Source organism: Moschus berezovskii, chromosome 26 (assembly GCF_049115385.1).
Source record: "Moschus berezovskii isolate FMDL1 chromosome 26, NW_MosBer_1.0, whole genome shotgun sequence".
NCBI classification, from domain to species: Eukaryota; Metazoa; Chordata; class Mammalia; order Artiodactyla; family Moschidae; genus Moschus; species Moschus berezovskii.
The window spans coordinates 14163823-14185888 of record NC_142485.1 but is presented as its reverse complement, the minus strand read 5'-3'; the positions used below and the strand labels follow the sequence as shown (position 1 = coordinate 14185888).

The 22066-nt window shown below is 39.3% G+C and overlaps 1 protein-coding gene across 1 annotated transcript in view; it reads left to right on the top strand.

The window, feature by feature from the left end:
- The window catches only part of UNC5D (unc-5 netrin receptor D), a 642973-nt gene that overhangs the window by 350289 nt on the left and 270618 nt on the right, over positions 1–22066 (top strand). Inside the window, exon 2 of the mRNA XM_055416581.2 lies at positions 14022–14240. Coding sequence (XP_055272556.2) covers positions 14022–14240 — 219 coding nt within the window. The remainder of the gene's footprint in view (positions 1–14021; positions 14241–22066) is intronic.

Sequence of the window (22066 nt, the reverse complement as noted above, 5' to 3'; positions counted from 1 at the left end):
AATATGCTAACAATTTATATTGTATATTGATTGCCTAATATATGCCTTATAATACCCTAAGCAACCCACATTTCTCTACTTGAATGTACACAATAGGCTTGTAATACTGTATTATTCACTTTCTACAGGAAATGATATGAAGGATAAAGTAGATTAGATATCTGGCCTAAGATCATATGATTCATTAATAAGAAAGCCTGGATTTGGATCTAGCTCTAACTCCAAAGTCCACATAGGTTTCCTTGCATCAAGCTGCCCCTTGATAAGAGATATCAGAAAGAACAGTGTATTGTGCTTCCAATACAGCTTGGTACAAATCTGTTTCTGACAGTGTTGAGCAGCTTGTCTAAGGAGGATGAAAAAAAGTAAGCCTCCTCTATTGTACACGTCCCACCTCCCAATCAGATAACTGTCACGTCAAATCAGGACACAGCTTCTGTTGTTGGTCACTCGTGCCATTGGTGTATTGTCAGTCTTTGCTGAATCCCAGATCCCAGCAGGCTCAACTACATCTGCGTATTAGGTAAAATAACAAAGGAATTAAAGGCTTTTACATGAGCATCAAAATTTCATCCTCCTATCAATGTCTTAGGTGATTTTCAGAAGGACTTTGTTGTGCAAAGAAGGTCATCTCATTAAGCAGTGAAAGACAAATCCTGCTGCTTTTGCTTTTCTTTATGAATCTTCTGCATAAAATACTGATTTTTTAGAAAAGATGTCAGGGTTTTCCTTAGTAAGACCTTTTTCGTGTGTGTAGAGCTAGCCATTCTTAATCAAAATGTTGTTGTCTTTTGGAATAGTGAAACTGCTCTCTTGACTGCTGTTAGCCCAAATTGGAGATAAATGAGGAAATTAACGCATTGGAGAAAATAACAGAAAAAGTCAGGTGGTGTTAGTATTATTAAGGACTTAAAACAATAGAATCTATAAGTTGTTTAGAATCGAGTTGTTTTAGAGATTATACAGCTATACTGTTATGAAATCTAAAACAAAATGGTAATATACAATTCATAAAAAGTAAATGAAAATAGTTGGATATTCTTTAATATTTACCTTGACTAGTAATCAGAAAGCATGTTTTAAACAACATTTTACGCATCTATTAACAAATATCCCCATAATACGTTTTGGCGATGAGGATAAAGAAAATTACAAACTCCTCTAATGCTGGTGGTTATGTCAATTTGCATGGTCCTTTAGAAAATGAATTTAGTCACACATGATAGACACTTAGTACATTTTCATTGCAAAGATCATGGTCATAAAGTTTTATCACATTTTCACTTATCTATATACTTATTTACCCTTTTCCTTCATAGAACTTCAAGTCTAGAGGAAGGTGCAGTGATATATATGAATAACTGTGTATTAGTACTGATCGTCATGTAAGGACAAGGAAAAGGTGACCCAGAATTAGAATTTCTGTGGTTCCAGAAGGTCTTCATATATGATCAGTATCAACTAAGTTAAACCTGAAGGCTAAGAATAGGCTATGAGCAAAGTAGGGGGATGGTACTGGGGACAGAAGGGAAAACATGGGTGTGTTTCCAGGTGAAGATCATTTGACCTTGAAAGAATTGAGAGAGATTCCCTCTAGCCTCCTGGAGGTGAAGTGATTGGTCACAAAGCTAGAGATGTTAAATGTGGACCAGTTCATGAAAAGTCTTGCTCAAAAGCCATGTCAGAAAATAGGAATCTTAGCCAAAGAATTGACGGGTTTTAAGACAGAAATAGATGGGGAAACAGTGGAAGCAGTGTCAGACTTTATTTTTTTGGGTTCCAAAATCACTGCGGATGCTGAATGCAGCCATGAAATTAAAAGACGCTTACTCCTTGGAAGGAAAGTTATGACCAACCTAGATAGCATATTAAACAGCAGAGACATTACTTTGCCAACAAAGGTCCGTCTAGTCAAGGCTATGGTTTTTCCCGTGGTCATGTATGGATGTGAGAGTTGGACTGTGAAGAAAGCTGATTGCCAAAGAATTGATGCTTTTGAACTGTGGTGCTGGAGAAGACTCTTGAGAGTCCCTTGGACTGCAAGGAGATCCAACCAGTCCATTCTAGAGGAGATCAATCCTGGGTGTTCATTGGAAGGACTGATGCTAAAACTGAAACTCCAATACTTTGGCCACCTCATGCAAAGAGTTGACTCACTGGAAAAGACTCTGATGCTGGGAAGGATTGGAGGCAGGAGGAGACGGGGGCGACAGAGAATGAGATGGCTGGATGGCATCACCAGCTCGATGGACATGCGTTTGAGTGAACTCCAGGAGTTGGTGATGGACAGGGAGGCCTGACGTGCTGTGATTCATGGGATCGCAAAGAGTCGGGCACGATTGAGCGACTGAACTGAAGACAGAATGACATGTTTGAATTTGCATTTTACAGAGTTCATTCTGCTTATAGAATGGATGTAAGGAGGGCAAATAAGAATGATGATGAAGACAGGACCAATTGTCATGATTGAGGGGAGTGATGGTGGTGACTAGCTTAGTAGGAATAGAGATATTGGGCTAGTAGTGAGTTTAAGAGACAGAACCAGTAGGGCCTAGTGATGAACTGGATGTGGGGGTGAGCAAAGGAAAAGTAGGTCATGTCCAGGTTCTAGCATAGGGAACTCAGTGAATGCTAGGATCTTTTTTAAATTCTTTTTTTTAGGGCAACTGAGCCAAATAGTGGATGTGAGGGGCTAAGCCACACGTTCTGTTTTAGGCATAAGGAGTCAGTGGGATCTATGGGAAATTTAGGTGAATACAGCGAGAGGCAGGTTACTGTACAGGTTTGAAGCTGCAGAGAGAGAGAGCTCTACTAGTGATATAAATTCATGTGTAATCAGGATACGTATGGTATAGATGAAATATCAGTGCTATACATGTAACATTTAGAAATAACTAAATGGGGACTTCCTAGCAGTCCAGTGGTTGAGATTTAGCTTTGCAGTGCTGGGAATGTGGGTTCGATCCCTGGCCAGGGAACTAAGATCCCACATGCCACGTGGTGTGGCCAAAAATAATAAAATATAAAAGAAAATTCAATTGTATTATTTAAAAAGCAATAATGAAATGTTAAATAGTGAAGAAATTACCAAAAACAAAACTGATATATCTACTCTTAATCATTAAGAATTGGTTTAATGAAAAGTGAACGATACCATGACAAAATGAGATAACACTGTGAAATATATGTGAAATATAGATGGTGTGTATGTGTGTATACACACATACACACCCCCTATTCACAGAAAGCCAAAATATTAAATATATATTTGAAAAAGATCTGAAAATGAAATTTACCAAATTATTAATAGTATTAGTTTTGGGGAACTTGGTAACAATGGATGATGATATGTTTTTAAAATACCCCTATTATTTGTATTTTTCTATAATTTGCATTTTATCAACATAATAAGCCATAATTTTCAATACAAAATACATCGTAAAATGTTAAAGATGTTTTTGCATTGTATTTGAGTTTGCTAAAATATTTTCCAGTTACAATGTCCTCATAAAAGGGATTTTACAAGATTGTTTCCTCAGTAGAGTTTCTCAATAGACAGCAATACAGAATGTAGTTATAAATTTAATCTTTTGTGGCCCACCCAAACAAAAGCAGCATAGTATAATGGGGAAAATACTCTTTTAGAAGTCAGTAGAGAGATTTCTACTGAATCTGCTCCTTGGAGTTCTTTAGCAAGTTGTTTAACCTCTGAGGGCCTCGATTATTTGTAGGATGAGAGAGTTGGCCCAGATTTTATCTAAGGTGAACTCCCACTCTATTTTGCCTGAGTCCGGGTCACATAGGAAAAAAAATTATATCAAACCGTGTTCTAGTCAAATCAGCCCTTATTTATTCAGATATGTGACTAAATGATCACAGTCTAAGTTGTTTTTTTTTTTTTAATGTGACCTGACATCTACTGGAAGTGTATTTATTTCAAAGGGACTTTAGTGTCTGTTCCTTGTGTTTTTGTCTCTTTCTGTCCTACAAAGATGGAAAGTCCCTGCCATAGTGATGTGCAGAACATAAAACACCAAGCGCTTCCTGAGAGGTAATTTTCCAAGAATGAAAAATATGAGAATGGTGTTGGATTGTTTGCTTTTCTATCATTCAATGTTGTATTAAAACAACCATTTTTCCATAGCTATGAATGGCTTCACTCTTGAAAACTGTCAGTTACAAATGAAAAGTGATAGCATTCTGAAAGCTAAACCATTCCCAAATCGCACTAGTTTTTCACATGAATTTGAAGTCTAATCAGTGGCCCACATTCATACATAAATGTATCTATTGTGGGGCAAAAAATTAAGAAATGATCTTTAAGCTTTATCTCAAACCTGGTTTTTAATAAAATATTACCCTTTTATGTTTACATTTTAAAATGAATTTTTATCAACCTGTCAATCAAATTTTTTCCGTTTTTGTTTTTTCCCCCGGGGACATATTTACCATTTATTTCTGCCCTGATTCATGAATTTCAGCATACTAGGAGTTAGACACCATGAAGTAAAATCTAGACGTTGTCATAGTATAGTTTACTGAGACTTCCATATTCTTGCACTAGAATAGTGTGTATGTGTGTTTTCTGATTCTAAGTGTTTATTTAAGAATGCATTTAAAAATACTGAAAAAGCAAAACACTTAATAAAAGTTTAAATCATCAGTAGTCCCATCACACATTGAAAACCACTGGGCTAAATTTGGCCTCATTTGAGAGTCTCTTTGGACAGACTGTTATTATGGGAACAGGCGTCTCATGCTAAATCTGATTGCACATTGCTGGTTTCCATTAAGAGACAAGGCGCCATCGGAACTCGTGTAAAATCTCTGGATTCATCCCAATTTCAGAAGTCAGTTTTGCAGATGACTCAAGCAAGAGCTTAAAATAGTGGATGATTTAAAAACCAAACCAAAACAACAGCAACAAAAAACTTCCCCTGTGGCCTTGGGAGAAATGTCATTTGTGTTAATGTGGCTGGAAAAAAGACAACTCCTTCCTCAGTACTGGAACAAGCATGGTTTCTTCCTCCTGAAAGCATGCACATGAAATGACTTTAAAGTGGCCTTGGGCTCATGCAATAAACTGAGACAGCTGTCTTTCTTTAATATGGTGATTACTCTGTGTCTGCATCTCAGAAAACTTAATGAAAGGGACATAGAAATAAGAGATGTTGGAGCTGAGTTGGTCCAATAGTTTAGTACCAGTGTCAAAGTCAACTCTTTATAAACTGTTAATTGTAAGGAACACGATATTTTTTTCTACCTACCTCTCCAGTGCCCATTCTGTGCACTCATGGCACACATATGCACTCACCATGTCCTCAGTTGGGACACCTTCCCCATATGTTGCCCATTTCAACTCCTACATCAAACTATGCTGAAATGTAATCTTCCCCACAATGGCTGCCACGGACCTTCCTAAGGAAAGTTGGGCTTTCTCTCCTCTGTGCCTTGTGATATTTTGTATATATTTCCAGTCTACTTTTGGCATGCTTGTCATTGTTCAGTAATTATTCGTCTCTAATTCAATCAGAGGCAGATAATACTTTGACCACCTGATGCAAAGAGCTGACTCATTAAAAAAGACTTTGATGCTGGGAAAGATTGGGGATAGGAGGATAAGGGGACAACAGAGGATGAGATGGTTGGATGGTATCACTGACTCAACAGACTTGCGTTTGAGCAAACTCTGGGAGCTAGAGAAGGGCAGGGAAGGCTGGTGTGCTGCAGTCCATGGGGTCGCAAAGAGTCAGACATGACTGAGCCACTGAACAACAACAAATTCAATCAGGGAGCTCCTTGGGGAAATTGGCTGTCTTAGTTATCTTTAGACTCAATGTCCAGTCCCTAGAACACTGCCTAACCTGAGTAAGGGTGTATCCATATATCAGTTTAATAAAAAGATTGAATATATTAAGGCAAATTGTGGTAGCCTGGGGAATGATGAATGTGCTTTCACAACCTCTACTGAAATCTGAAGTTTCTTGTGTGAGGAACTCAGAAGGACTTTTCAGATTTCTTTGAATACATTGTCAGTGTTGTTTACCATCTACTTTGCAGAATTTAAAATCTGCTCAATGGAATAATATCTTAGCCCATGTATAAGAATGACGCAAGTGAGGTGAACTATGCAAATGAGATGATATAAAACATTTCCATTTTTATTAGAGGTTGGGAAGAAGGCAGATCATTTCTGAGTTTAAAAAAAGAAAACTTTTATTGGAGCCTAGAGAAAGAGTCTGTTTCATAAATTGCATTAAATATTTGGTATGTAAAATTCCGGCTGTTGTTCTGCATTAAATGGATACAATGCACCCCTTACCTAATTAAGAAACCATATGGAGACAAGACACATTTACATAAACAAAAGCAGAGAAGCCAGCGCTATTGTGTTGCCTCTGATTGTGTAACTTGGTTTCTACGGTATGCGTTTTGTTCTCTGGTTTAAATATTGCCGTGGACCAAATAGTTTCCAGACATTGAATGAAATTTAAAGAGCTATTTCTAAGGTGCCTTGACTTCATTTAAATATTGCAGTGAAAAGGACCCTGGAATGCTATGCAGTTTCCTACATTTAATAACTGCTTGCCTGTGTAAAGCCAGTAGTTTTGGACTCTGGCCAACAGGAAATCCATTGTATATTATTACATAGCATTGCAGGATAACCATGTGCCTGGCGTATGGTTTAACCGTTTACTACATGTTTGTTGAATAAATAAATTCCTCAGTGTGTTTTCAGAGTTGCTGACCTAACACAATTGCTCTAGCTTATATATGGGGAGCAAACAGTCAGGAAACGGTATAAACAGCAGTTTGTATTATGACGAGCACTGGGATGAAAATAATAACCATCACAAAACTGAAATATAAATCTTGTAATAAGTTTGGTAATAAGTTTGGAGTGGAAATCTAAATCATAGTTATAATTCTTTCTCTTTTGTTTGATGGTCTTTATCCAGGCAATGATACTGATGGCAGTCAGTGGTGGCAAATTAAATGTATGTAACATTTTATTACTTACTGTATTTTATCGAATATATTATCTCACTTTACCATCACAGGATACCCATTTTATGGATGAGAAAAATGGAACCTCAGAACTAAGTTCTTCCTCAAGGTCACAAAGTTAAACCAGACTTTAAATCAGATTATTTGATTCTGAAAGATCTTTTGTTTTACCAGGTTTAGTCTTTGCTTTATGGCAGAGTTATTGGTGGAACTTGCAAACACAAATGCATATTTTGTTGCAGCGAGAAGTGTTCTTTGGAGATAGAAGAGAAAACAATGAAATGCATTTCAAAATACTCTTGGGGAAAAGGTATGAAAATAATTTAGAATTTCTCAAAATATGTTACAGCTCAACTTCGTTTATACTCTAACCCCATGAAATGCCAGCACCCTTCACTGATGGTCCAGGGTTTTATGAATCCCAATTTGGAATGACTTTTCCTCTACTGCGCCCAGTCCTATTACAGATTTCACATTTCAAACAGTCCACCATTGGCAGTTTTACCTGGTTAAATACGATAAAATGACAAAAGCCCTGGTTCCAGTTCCTTTATTTTTACTGACGTTCACTGCATCATAGTATAGTCCTTGTATTTTAATTGGAGTTTTAGTCGTTAAATATTCCTGCTTAGAAGAGGGGAGACTATTTCTAAAGGAAACATTGCAAAATCCTTCTCATTATTTTATTCTCAATCACGCTTGTTCTCTGACTGCTTTGTCTGTTCCTGACTTTAGTGAAGATGCCTAGTCAGTTGACTATAATTAGTCGAGTCCTTGCTGTGCTCTTCTCTCAAATATTTTCTGAAGACCTTTTCTGGGTGTGTCCATAACACATTCATACAGAACTGGAATCACAGTCCAGCCAAAGGGATCACTGGGTGGCCTTTAAGATGAATGTTATACTTAATGAAAGTAGGTAAGGAACCACACAGATCCTTTAGATTCTCAAATTTTGGTTTTTTGAGCTGTGTCTCATTGACTTCCCTGGTGGCTCAGATGGTCTGGTTAGGCCATCCATGGGGTCGCAAAGAGTCAGACATGACTGAGCGACTTCACTTTCCCTTCTTTGTTGCCATAACATAGGCACTCACTAAATGACCCTATCAGACTTCTAAGGGTCCGTTCACTTGAACTGAAATGGAACTGTGAGGCGTTTGAGTCAGATTTGCATTCAAATTCAGTCCCCACTTACTAGCTGCATAACTTTAGATAAGGCACATGTTTGAAGCATTTTCTGAAATGCAGACAGTGATACTAAACAACCCGCCACTTAGATGTTGTAAAGTTTAAATGACTTAATCCATGCAGAAGGCTTCTTACCATAACCTATAACCATTCAATACATGGCGGCTCTTATTTTTACTCTCTGCTAACCAGTCCATTCTGGCAAGCCACTCCAGTACTCTTGCCGAGAAACTCCCATGGATGGAGGAGCCTGGTAGGCTGCAGTCCATGGGGTCGCTATGAGTCGGACACAACTGAGCGACTTCACTTTCACTTTTCACTTTCACACATTGGTGAAGGAAATGGCAACCCACTCCAGTGTTCTTGCCTGGAGAATCCCAGGGACAGGGGAGCCTGGTGGGCTTCCGTCTGTGGGGTCGCACAGAGTCGGACACGACTGAAGTGACTTAGCAGCAGCAGCAGCAACCAGTCCATTCTAAAGGAGATCAATCCTGGGTGTTCATTGGAAGGACTGATGCTATAGCTGAAACTGCAATACTTTGGCCACCTCATGCGACGAGTTGACTCCCTGGAAAAGACTCTGATGCTGGGAAATGTTGGGGGCAGGAGGAGAAGGGGACGACAGAGAATGAGATGGCTGGATGGCATCACCGACTCTGTGGACATGAGTTTGAGTGAACTCCGGGAGTTGGTGATGGACAGGGAGGCCTGGCGTGCTGTGATTCATGGGGTCGCAGAGAGTCGGACACGACTGAGCGACTGAACTGAACGTAGTTCCCTGGTGGCTCAGATGGTAGAGAATCTTCCTTCAATGTGAGATACTCAGGTTCGATCCCTAGGGTGGTAAGATCTCTGACCACTTGGGAATGGCTACCCAATCCAGTATTCTCGCCTGAAGAATACCATAGACAGAGTACCCTGGCAGGCTGCAGTTCATGGGATCACAAAGAGTTGGACACAACTGAGCAACTAACAACAAAAACAACAAAAACCTAGTTCCCATGTTTTGTTTTGTTTTGAGCTTCCCCAAATACTCAACACCATGAGCACTGGGATTTGATAGAGTGAAGCTTCGCACTATGGCTTTAAAACAGAAGATCTTGAGTGTCAGTGAGTGTTTTCTGCAGAAACAACAGAAAAAAACTGACTATGAGTTGCTTCGCTGCTGCTGCTGCTGCTGCTAAGTCACTTCAGTCGTGTCCGACTCTGTGTGACCCCATAGACGGAAGCCCACCAGGCTCCCCTGTCCCTGGGATTCTCCAGGCAAGAACACTGGAGTGGGTTGCCATTTCCTTCTCCAGGCAGGGCTTAAAAAAAATAACAAATTCTTTGGAGGTGAATGCCTCCTGATGTGTGTTCAGCCTCTGTGTTGTCAGAGCTGGTCGTCTGTGCCCTTCTTCGGTTTTCCTTTGTGCCCTTCCTCAGTTAATACAGGAACGAAAGACAGGTTGATGCCCGCCACGTGTATTCCTTCTATCAGGAAAGTAAAAGCTTTCTCAGAAACGTCTGTTTATGACTCAGTTGCCATCGAAGGGTGTCACGTGGCCCTTCCCACCTGGGGGAAGTAAACTCAGTCTGTGACTCTTCATTCCTCTACCAAGTGGGAGAAGGCATTTGGGGGTTGTCATCAGCATTTGTCACTCCGAGTTTACAAGTACAATCTGAGTTATAAAGCAGTGGTGGTCAGTGTACTGAGATTCCAAGTAAATTTACCTTGAAGTCTAAAATATCCATGTGGTCTTCCATATGATCACCTATTAAAGTAAGTCATCCCCCCCCCACTCGCCTCCAGGCCTAGGATTTCTTAGTTCAGTTCAGTCGTATCTGACTGTTGGCGACCCCATGGACCGCAGCACGCCAGGCCTCCCTGTCCATCACCAACTCCCGGAGTTTACTCAAGCTCATGCCCACTGAGTCAGTGATGCCATCGAGCCATCTCATCCTCTGTCATCCCCTTCTCCTCCCACCTTCAATCTTTCCCAGCATCAGGGTCTTTTCCAATGAGTCAGTTCTTTGCATCAGGTGGCCAAAGGATTGGAGTTTCAGCTTCAGCAGCAGTCCTTCCAATGAATATTCAGGACTGATTTCCTTTAGGATGGACTGGTTGAATCTCCTTGCAGGCCAAGGGACTCTCAAGAGTCTTCTCCAACACCATAGTTCAAAAGCATCAATTCTTCAGGTTTGTCAGTAAATTTTGCTTAATGTTACTTAACTGCAGTTGATTTATGCGGTTGTGTTCATTTCTGTTGTATAGCAAAGTGTTTCAGTTTAACATACATATATATACACACACATTCTTTTTCATATTCTTTTCTATTATTTCATGTTCTTTTCTATTATGGTTGTCAGCAACTTCTAGGTCCCAGCTTGGAACTTCTATTGGCAATTTCCTAGTCCAGTGGGTTAAGAAGCTGGTGTCTTCCAGGGAAGCAGCCTTCACTTTATGAGGGGAGCATCTGAAGGGCAGGGCACTGCTGCTCAGGAATTCAAGCCTGAGCCTAGGGAGGGTCCTCATGAGGGAAGCCGAGATAATCAGTGTGAGAGAAACACCACCCCCAACACTTCACTATGCATACAAAGCAAACCAGGGGAGAGAAAGGAAAATATGTAACTCTTCTGTGTGCCTGGTAAGTAGCTTCAGTATGTTGGACACTTTGTGACCCTTCTCCAGGCGAGAATACTGGAGTGGGTTGCCATGCCCTTCTCCAGGGGATCTTCCCGCTCCAGGAATTGAAGCTGCAGTCTCTTAAGTTTCCTGCATTCGCAGACGGATTTTTTTTTTTTTTTTTGTAACCACTAGCACTCTTCTGTTTTCACTTCATTTCTTTGTCAGAAGGATGCAAGCAAATGTATACCTACAATCTCTCACCATTCTGCTCTTCAGTTCAGTTCAGTCGCGTCCGACTCTTTGCGACCCCATGAATCACAGCACGCCAGGCCTCCCTGTCCATCACCAACTCCCCAGCATAAATTGACTTTTGTTGTTGTTGCTTTTTGTTTTCCTGGAACCTGGCCTTTTCCCTAAGTATACATGATATTTATGTGGCTTCGATAATAGTTAAGAAGAAATTTGACATTCAGCCTTTTTTTTTTCCTCCTCTGAACTTTGAGATTGATTCTTTTAATTTCTTGTCTTTTTTTAAATATTGAAGTTTAGTTAGTGTTGTGTTTCAGGTGTACAGCAAGGTGATTCAGTTATACGTATGTGTGTGTGTGTGTCTGTGTGTGTACACATCCATATCACTGCTCTGTACCAGGATTCTTTGCCATTCTAGGTTAGTTGTTAAAAGGCCTTGAGCATAGTTCCCTGTGCTGTTCTGTAGGTCCTTATTGTTTACCAGTTTTTATACACTAGTGTATATCCATTAATCCTAAACTCCTAGTTTATACCCTGCCATATCCCCTTTGGTCACCATAACTTTGTTACCTCTGTCTGTGAGTCTATTTCTATTTTATGATTAAGATTGACTGATTCTTAATGGACGTCCTTGGAACAGCCAGGACACTTCGAGAAGACCTTCCCATTCCACTCTTCTAATCTCTGAAGGCTGAACTATTTTTATCAAGAGGTGCTTTATTAAAGTAGCAGGAAGATATCCTAATTGCTTTCAGATCTATGTGTTTTGGGACTCCGATGGTTAAAGCTCGATTTATCTTATATTCCAGTCATTTTACTTAGGCTGGTTTAATATTGTCTGTTTACTTAGAAACTGTGTTCTGTGACCACTTACCCCATTTCAGTAGTTTCTTCTCACATTTGTGCACTGTTGCTAATACTAATTAAACAACAACGCATAATGTACACCTGTGTTCACTTAGGCTACCACTTTGGGGCTTTGTATTTGTGCTTTATCGGGTGACCCTTTTCTGTAACAGTGAATTACTTTAGACAAAACTCAAACCCCTGATGGGAGTGTGAGCTGTTTGATGCCCATATAAAATCTTTTAATACCTTTGTCATTTCCTCTAATGCATGGATTTACAGAAGCCTGAGGAGACTTGATATTTATTGAAGATGGAAATTGCCTTGAGCAGTCAATAACAAAATGAATTAATATGTGACATATTTTGTGAAGCCCATTGTAAATATCATTTAAAACATTAAAAAAAAAAACACTTCTCCGAGTCTCTCCTAAAACCCTTCTTTTTCCATGTGATAGATATATATTTTTTGAAGGAGTTTATCAAACTTATATGACTTAAACTGTTTGCTCTCTCATTATTTGGAATATTGGCTTTAATGATGTTTTTTTTTTTTTTGTCTTGTGAGTTAACGTTTCTATTACAAATGTATTTGAAAACTTATAAACCTCAAGCTCTTTAATATGTGAGCCCCCCACCTTGATTTGATACACTTAATGAAAAAAATAGTTTGGAGAATCAAGCTGTTGTGTTTAATTTATTTCAGTGGCGTAGTACTTATGTATTCCTGTTGGTGAACAGTCTTTCCCATAACTCAATATCTTTTATTTCTTTTTTCTTTACACAAACACAAAATTATAGGTAGTCATTCCTTCTATGTCCTTTTGTCTTTGATGATGCCCCCTGCATGCTCTTTAAAAGGACATTCCACCTAATGTTGTGAGTTCTGTTTACCCTTGACCGTGCGTGGTCGCTTAGCTTATTGACTTCACTGTACACAAATGTCTGTGTTTGTTCAGAATTACAATGATGGCAACCAAAAAGCCAGGTTAGGACACAGACACCTCCTGGCCTCCAGACTCTCTTCTGATGGACCTGGATTTTGTTCTGCTGGTTTCATTAGGTCCCTTTTTCCAGCTGGTCGTAAAGACTGGTTTGCTTTGAATTGGAAAAACCCTCTCTGGGGCAGAGTTGATCTTGGTATTGAAGATCAATACCAATACTTGGTATTTGCTTGTTTTGATCTTTCTCCAGAATGCCATGGGAAGGCACAAAATAGGGTTCTTCTTGGTTATGCTCCACAGTGCTCAGCAATTGTATCTTTCTTCCCTTGGCTGTGTGCTCGTTTCCTGGGGCTCAAGTCCTTGCTAAATAGAGTAAAGCAGCAATGGTGCAAAGACAGCTTCTGCTTTTTCTTTTTCATATTATTTCTCTCCACTCATCACTCCCCTATACTTGGGGAGACATATTTATTTCTTCACTTTGAGCAAATTTATTTCTTCACTCTAGGTCTTAAACTATAGCTTGTTAGTGATTTGTTTTGGTTCCTAACCTTCAAAATGAAGTCATCTGTTGGGGCAGGGAATGATGGTCCAAGATAAGCGGAAGAAATACACATTCCCTTTAGAAGGTTTGGTAAGTTTGGAAAAGCAACTATATCCGAGGTTGAACACCAGTCTCCAAGGTTCATAGGTAAAGAAAGTGGACAGCTGACAATCCTTTGGACGTGTCTTATGACCGACCATCCTCCACCAATATCACCGTTATTCATACTCATGTACTGGAGAACCAAATCTATTCCCTCCATTATTTCAGCATTCTGAGGCAGCTGGGGGCCCTCATTGAATACTACGAGGTAACCACTCACCAGGCTGAATCTTGGGATGCAGCCACAGATATCTCTCTCAGATATCTCAACAAAAATATAAAGATTGAAAGCTGTAGTTTGAAGAGGTCCCTATTCATTACCTTCACTTGTCCAATAACCCTGGATGTGTGTCCAGCTAAAGGTACCCTATCACGCTAACTCAATCTCTAGACACTGATTCATTTGCACAGGCCGTGCAGGCCTGCTGATTAGGATGCAGAGTTTTCCAGTACAGATTCTTAGAGCCGGTTGTGTTTTTTGCCCTGCTGTGGGTGCTGCCAGTGTAGACTGTATTCTGACACCTTCTTCCATTTCACAGGAACCGACAATGGTGAAGTCCTCCCCGATTCCATCCCATCGGCTCCTGGGACGCTGCCTCATTTCATAGAGGAGCCAGACGATGCTTATATCATCAAGAGCAACCCCATTGCCCTGAGGTGCAAAGCAAGGCCAGCCATGCAGATATTCTTCAAATGCAATGGCGAGTGGGTCCATCAGAATGAGCATGTCTCTGAGGAGAGTCTGGATGAGAGTTCAGGTAAGAATGGGAAGCAATCGGAAGAATCTGTGGTAGCTTCTCAGATTTTTATGTCAGTGTGACTGGGGAAACCTGTGTTAAGTCAGACACCTTATTTGAGTGAAGTCATATTAACAGTATCCCAGGAATAGAAGAGGGAGTCGTGTCTTGAAATGACTCCACAGCTCTCCTGCTAGTCTACTCCAATATAGTAGAGGAGCATTTTTTATTTTCCTGCTCTATATCACATTAAGACCTAATTTTGTATAAAAGTTAATATTCTCCCTGGAAACAAAATCAGGCAGTCACTGTTTTCATTTTCTGAATGCTTAATATTTTTTTCATGACATAAATCTTTCAAGAAACACCCTTTTAAGCAGCCTAAATTCAGTTTCTCTAATCTTTCTTCCTGGATATTATTCTTATATGCATCATTCTCCATAGCTGATGGTTTCTGAGTCGTCTGAGTTCTTTTGATTACTGTGTAATGATGAAGAAGTTCAAATTAGAAGACCAGACTTGAATAGGATCTCCTGTATAAAAGAATTTCAGGACCATCTTTATTAGATGGCTGATTTGTCTGTTGAGGAGTGATGATGACAATAGTGATCATATTATCTAATATTTATTGAGCATTTACTGTATAACCAGACCTTATCTAAGCTTCTGATACACATTATCCTACTGTCTTTTCAACAGCCCTCTGGGATAAATAATGCTGTCATTGCCTTCTTATAAATAAGGAAATGGAGGCTCAAAGAGATTAAGTAAACTGTGGGCTTGTGCTGGATATCTAAATAAGATCATTTGACTCAAAACTTTCAAAATGTATTACTTTTATATTTTAGTATATAATAGAAACAGTATATGCTTTTGAACTTTGGCTCCTCAGACTAACAGAAAATTTAGCCTCATCTTAAATCCAATTTGATATTACTCTATATTATTGATTTTTATTAGTTCTAAACTTACTAGATGTCAGATTTTGAATAAATAAAAAAGTCATGAATAATTAGGAAGTTGTGTCAGTTTAATTTATTAACTATATACCACTCCTGTTTATTATATTAGGCTAAGTCTTTCAGAGTATTCCAGGAAGGGGAGGAGGCAAACTCTGATCTAGACCTTCATACATACTAATAGGTTTATGACCAGTGTAAGTGCAAATGAAGTTATGATAAATGTCTAAAGAGAGGTAGATGGTGCTCAGTTCAGTTCAGTTCAGTTCAGTCGCTCAGTCGTGTCCGACTCTCTGCGACCCCATGAATCACAGCACGCCAGGCCTCCCTGTCCATCACCAACTCCCGGAGTACACTCAAACTCATGTCCACAGAGTCGGTGATGCCATCCAGCCATTTCATTCTCGGTCGTCCCCTTCTCCTCCCGCCCCCAACCTTTCCCAGCATCAGAGTCTTTTCCAGTGATTCAACTCGTCGCATGAGGTGGCCAAAGTATTGCAGTTTCAGCATCAGTCCCTCCAATGAACACCCAGGATCGATCTCCCTTAGAATGGACTGGTTGGATCTCCTTGAGGTACAAGGGACTCTCAAGAGTCTTCTCCAGCACCATAATTCAAAAGCATCAATTCTTCGGCAATCAGCCTTCTTCACAGTCCAACTCTCACATCCATACATGACCACGGGAAAAACCATAGCCTTGACTAGACGGACCTTTGTTGGCAAAGTAATGTCTCTGCTTTTTAATATATTATCAAGGTTGGTCATAACTTTCCTTCCAAGGAGCAAGTGTCTTTTAATTTCATGGCTGCAATCAGCATCTGCCGTAATTTTGGAGCCCCAAAAAATAAAGTCTGACACTGTTTCCACTGTTTTTCCAATTATTTCCCATGAAGTGATGGGACCAGATGCTATGATCTTTGTTTTCTGAATGTTGACCTTCAAGCCAACCTTTTCACTCTCCTCTTTCACTTTCATCAAAAGGCTTTTGAGTTCCTCTTTACTTTCTGCCATAAGGGTAGTGTCATCTGCATATCTGAGATTATTGAATTGAAGAAAGTAGGGAAAACCACTAGACCATTCAGATATGACCTAAATCAAATCTCTTATGATTATACAGTGGAAGTGAGGAATAGATTTAAGGGACTAGATCTGATAGATAGAGTGCCTGATGAACTCTGGACGGAGGTTCGTGACATTGTACAGGAGACAGGGACCAAGACCATCCCCATGGAAAAGAAATGCAAAAAAGCAAAATGGCTGTCTGAGGAGGCCTTACAAATAGCTGTGAAAAGAAGAGAAGCGAAAAGCAAAGGATAAAACGAAAGATATAAGCATCTGAATGCAGAGTTCCAAAGAATAGCAAGGAGAGATAAGAAAGCCTTCCTCAGTGATCAATGCAAAGAAATAGAGGAAAACAACAGAATAGGAAAGACAAAAGATCTCTTCAAGAAAATTTGAGATTCCAAGGGAACATTTCATGCAAAGATGGGCTCGATGAAGGACAGAAATGGTATGGACCTAACAGAAGCAGAAGATATTAAGAAGAGGTGGCAAGAATACACAGAAGAACTGTACAAAAAAGATCTTCACGACCAAGATAGTCACGATAACGTGATCACTGACCTAGAGCCAGACATCTTGGAATGTGAAGTCAAGTGGGCCTTAGGAAGCATCACTACGAACAAAGCTAGTGGAGGTGATGGAATTCCAGTTTAGCTAATTCAAATCTTGAAAGATGATGCTGTGAAAGTGCTGCAGTCAATATGCCAGCAAATTTGGAAAACTCAGCAGTGGCCACAGGACTGGAAAAGGTCAGTCTTCATTCCAATCCCAAAGAAAGGCAATGCCAAAGAATGCTCAAACTACCGCACAATTGCACTCATCTCACACACTAGTAAAGTCATGCTCAAAATTCTCCAAGCCAGGCTTCAGCAATATGTGAACCGTGAACTCCCAGATGTTCAAGCAGGTTTTAGAAAAGGCAGAGGCACCAGAGATCAAATTGTCAACATCCGCTGGATCATGAAGAAAGCAAGAGAGTTTCAGAAAACCATCTATTTCTGCTTCATTGACTATGCCAAAGCCTTTGACTGTTTGGATCACAATTAAACTGTGGAAAATTCTGAAAGAGATGGGAATACCAGACCACCTGACTTGCCTGTTGAGAAACCTGTATGCAGGTCAGGAAGCAACAGTCAGAACTGTACATGGAACAACAGACTGGTTCCCAATAGGAAAAGGAGTATGTCAAGGCTGTATATTGTCACCTTGCTTATTTAACTTATATGCAGAGTACATCATGAGGAACGCTGGGCTGGAAGAAGCACAAGCTGGAATGAAGATTGCTGGGAGAAATATCAATAATCTCAGATGGTGCTATGGAGGATTTACAAAAATCATGTCTAACTGGGACTCTCAGGAAAGGTGTGGAAGCAACAGCATTTGAAAGGAGCATTGAATATGTGATTCTGTTAATCATAATTGATCCTACACTCTATGGAAGAGAGAGGGGTCTTAGTGGTCAACATTAGTAAATGAAGGAAAGCTGAGTGTGTGTTCTACTTAGCTTTGTTTGGTTGAAATATAAAATTGATACAGGAGATAGCAGTTGATAGCTGGAAAACAGATCAATCAGTGGCATAAAAGACCTCAAATATCCGAGCAAGAAGTCCTTACTCAATTTTATGGATATTTTGTTAATGGTAGGGATTGATTATATTGACATACGGGAATGCAATGGCTTTGAAACTATACTTCAAAAGATGAATCTGGAACAAGCCTTCGCGATGGTAAGGAGAAGCAGGAATGGAGAAGTTAAGAGACTTGAGTAATTCAGCTGAGAAAGTAAGGTCTGCTTCTTGAGGAATGGCCACAGGAATAAGAACTAGATAGCTGATGTGAGAAGCAGTGTCACAAATCAGACTTAATAGCTGAATGATTAAATGAATGGAGAAATAAAAATGAATCTGTTAACAGAAGGAAAAGGGTTATGCAATTAATATTAGTAATCACATTAGCAAGGAGAAAAGTCTGAGATCATTGTTTGAACAAACTACACTTGAAATACTTAGGGGATAATGAAGAGATGTAGACCTGAAACTAAGGTAACCATCAGTAAAGAGTGAAGCCATGGAGATGGAGGATTGTCAAGAGAGAATGGGCAATATGACAAGAAAATGGAACTGGAGATGCAGACACACCTCCCTGGGAGTCAGGAAAAGGAACATCATCACCCAACAAAGAAGTAAGCAGGGTATGCTGTGTTCCAGAGCAAAGGGGGAAAATCATTTCATAAAGATCTTCAGATATTACTATCTCTGCCTAGGAACAATGAAGGAGGCAAAGAACTGAACATATATATCAACAGTGCTAACGATTATGCAGTTCTGAGCTAATTTGGGTTTGCAGCATAAATGCATCAAAAGGTAGAGAATCGCAATTCCCTAATCATTCCACTTTGGAATTAGAATGAGGAAGAAAACAGAAGTGCTTGTTTTAGATATACTATTCTTCAGACCAAAAGTGTGCTTAGAATTCCAGTTTCTAAATGTGAGAATGGGAAGGGATCTCAGTGGTAAACATAGCAGCTCTGATTTGTTTATTAAAATAAAAGGTTCCAGGAAATACAAATAGTTCATGGCATAGCAATTGCTAGAACCCAGATCTCCTGATCTTCACTATGGATATAGTTCCTTGATACTATAAAGGACCATACAGATGCCTGTGGTCTCCTTCCCAATCAAAATACGGACAAATTTCCTTACTGACATCAGGATGGATTTCATCACCTGTCTCAGCATTTTCTATCATCAGTCTGTTTAATTTCCCAAGTATAATCCTTATTGCTATTCCATTGGAGTTTGTCTATTCCTTACCATCTCAGTCATCTCTCCAAGGGCTAATCCCTTATTCAATGTTGTGCTTCCAGCACTGATAGAAGTTTGTAACAATTAAAGGTATAGAGACATTTCCAGGATTCCAGGTATAGTTTCCTTCTTTAAAGAAGGGTTGTGCAAAAATCAAAACCAATGAAGAGAACAAATTGAATCTTCGTATTGGGAAAGTGTTTGCTTCTGTGTTCCAAAGATTGGGATTATGGAGAGACCTAGGTGAATAGATCTAGTGTTAAGAGAGTTTGAGTCACAAACAGTAGCAATCTCATTTACCTTTGCATGAAGACTTCCAAGAAGACTCTTGATATTTGGGGAGAGAGCAACAAAGGGAACACCATTGCCCATAGGACAAAAGCCTATAGAACAATGTGAACTATGAAAGGTCTGTGTCTCTTAAAGTCCGCTAGTCCAACTGGAGAGGGACTCAGATACTAGTGGCTCCATAGGGGTGTGTGTTTTTTCCCTCAGACATTTCTGTCCTAGATTTTGCCCAGTAGTGAACTGAAAATAGCAGAAAACCTTTGGGTAAACTGCTACAAACAAAAGATAGGAAGAACATTGAAAGATCGTCAGCTATTATTTTATACTACTGCTAGAAAATCCTATATCCATTCTCATTTAAAAACGTCTTGATAAATATTGCAGGCCCATTTAACACTCTACCCTCTTGTAATTTCACAACATTCAATTTTGTTATTGCTCCCTCCTTTTAATTCCTTTCTCATTGCTAGGCAACTCCATGTCTTGAAGACAGCGGCGTTGATTACATTCTCTGCCTCCATGTAAAAGTCTCCGCCTTTGCTTCCTTTAAAAAATAAAAATAAAAAAAGACCAATAAAAGTCACAAATTTCAAAGGAACTCGGAAGAACAAAAAAAATCATAAATGACAAAATCTGAAGAGATTATACACTGATTTTTAAAAACAAGCCGTTGAGAAAGAACTTAAATTTTAACAACTACCTTTGAAAAGAATTTAATAAGCACAACCTTTTCTTCCGAGTTATTTTGATTGAATCAATAGAAAAGAAATGTCTCTCCCTAAAACTGTTTTTTCTTCTGTCTGCTTAATGAAAATCGCTGTCTACTGCACACTGCAATTGTGTTTCCTAAGCTCTGTATTCAGAGTGGGAAAGTGGACACTGGAGCAAGACGAGTGGCATTATTAGATCCCAAACTAATGCAAAAGTGCAATTAAGGTTGGAAACAAAATGGCCTCAGGTATTGAAAAATAGATGCATTACCTCCCCTGGGTTTCTTCATTGTGGAGCTGGAGAACAGGAATTGGCTACCTTACAGCCTTAATGGCTTTTGATGGGGTCTGAAAAATAGTTCCTGCCAGTCCAGGGGGAGTGAATGACACCAGGAGACCAAGAACAGTGGGACCACATTTGACCGCGGTAGAGAATTATCCATGCTGTTAAGAAGTTGAAAAGTATCTGCTTCAATATCTTTGGCCAACACAGTCTCCATTTTTAATTCCCAGAGAACTTTGATATTCTTTTTACTTACAAGTTTTCTTTCTTCACCGAACTAATGGGAAATGCATAGGGCCTGGGAGTGTTGGGAGTCCACACAGAATCTTTTGTATTTCCAAATTGGAGGCAATAAGTCCTTTCAGTTGTTAAAGGCTGCAAACTGCCTTTGGTCTTTTCTGGTAATTTGGCCCCGTCATCTAGCAGTTCAAATAAGAAGAAAAAGGATTGTGTGTTTTCATGCAATTTAGCTTGGAAAACCCAGAGCAAGAGTTCTTTCCTGCAGAAAGCACAATTTATTTGACATGAGTTACTGTGTTTGCACAGACATGGCTATACCTCTTAGTAATGCACACTTTTAGTTCTCTGCACAAGCCAAGCGATCCCCCTTCATTTGTTCTGCCTCATTTCATTTGGAAATATGGGAAGTCTTCTTCCTTGTATTTTTCTTCAGTTAACATCTGGAGTTGAGAGGCAGTCCCAATTCAGGCATCATGCCCCTGAGAAAAGGGTGGAGTGTTCCAATAACCCAGAAATTAAAGGTTTTCATATAATAAGCAAGTACGTATACACAGAGAAAAACAATAACCAGGAAAACTCATCCTTGGCAATCAGGATAATGTAGCCTGTGGCAAGCTTGAGTTATCAATAAGCTTAGCTACTTCTTTATTGTTCAATAAAAACGGAGTTCCCTTAACAAGCCTCCCTGGTTCTTATTCTGCCTTGGAGATATCGAACTCTAATGAGTGAAATAATGTGTATTTCAATGCATTATGGGAAAAGTCTCAACTCCAGTAAACTAATATTTTTCTTCTTAAAGAATATCATTTCAGGGATTTCACAGTGAGATTTCCTTCTTAAAGAACTGGAGTCACTCTCTGGGGAGAAGAGGTTAATGGATTGTGTTGAGAAAAGGGAGAAGAATAGAAACAAAAATGTATTAAATCTTTAAAATTTATATCTAAGAACTTCGCTATGCTGGTGATGGGGATTTGGATATAGTATCTTCCAGATAACCATTAATTTGAAGTTACCTTCAGTGTTCACAAATCACCAGGGTACATTTGGGAAGCATATATTTGAGACCACGGAACACAGAAAAATCCATCTCTCAATTGTTCCATTGCCAGTTTGTTGGTTTAAAACTCACGTTTATAGAAACATTCTTCCACCCCACGCAGGTTTTATCTTGTTCATTACTCTTCTTCTCAGAGAGGACCGACCTATTCTAAAAAGGTGTTCAGGAAAATATTATGAATTCCCTCCCCAAATTTGTGACAGAACATGCAGACCTTGTCTTGTGTGTCTAATTTAAACCTGTCCTACACACACACAGAAAAAAAAAAAACTGTTTAATATCATTTTTAGATAGAAGGTAGCTAACCATCTTATATAATTTAACGGCAATTCATGATATCTGCCTGATATTTGTTATAAACCTTAAATTCTTAAGCAGTGTCTTTGGACTTTTGTAGTCTTTTCTGTTCATACAGCATTTAGAAGTGTGTTTCTTTATATGAAG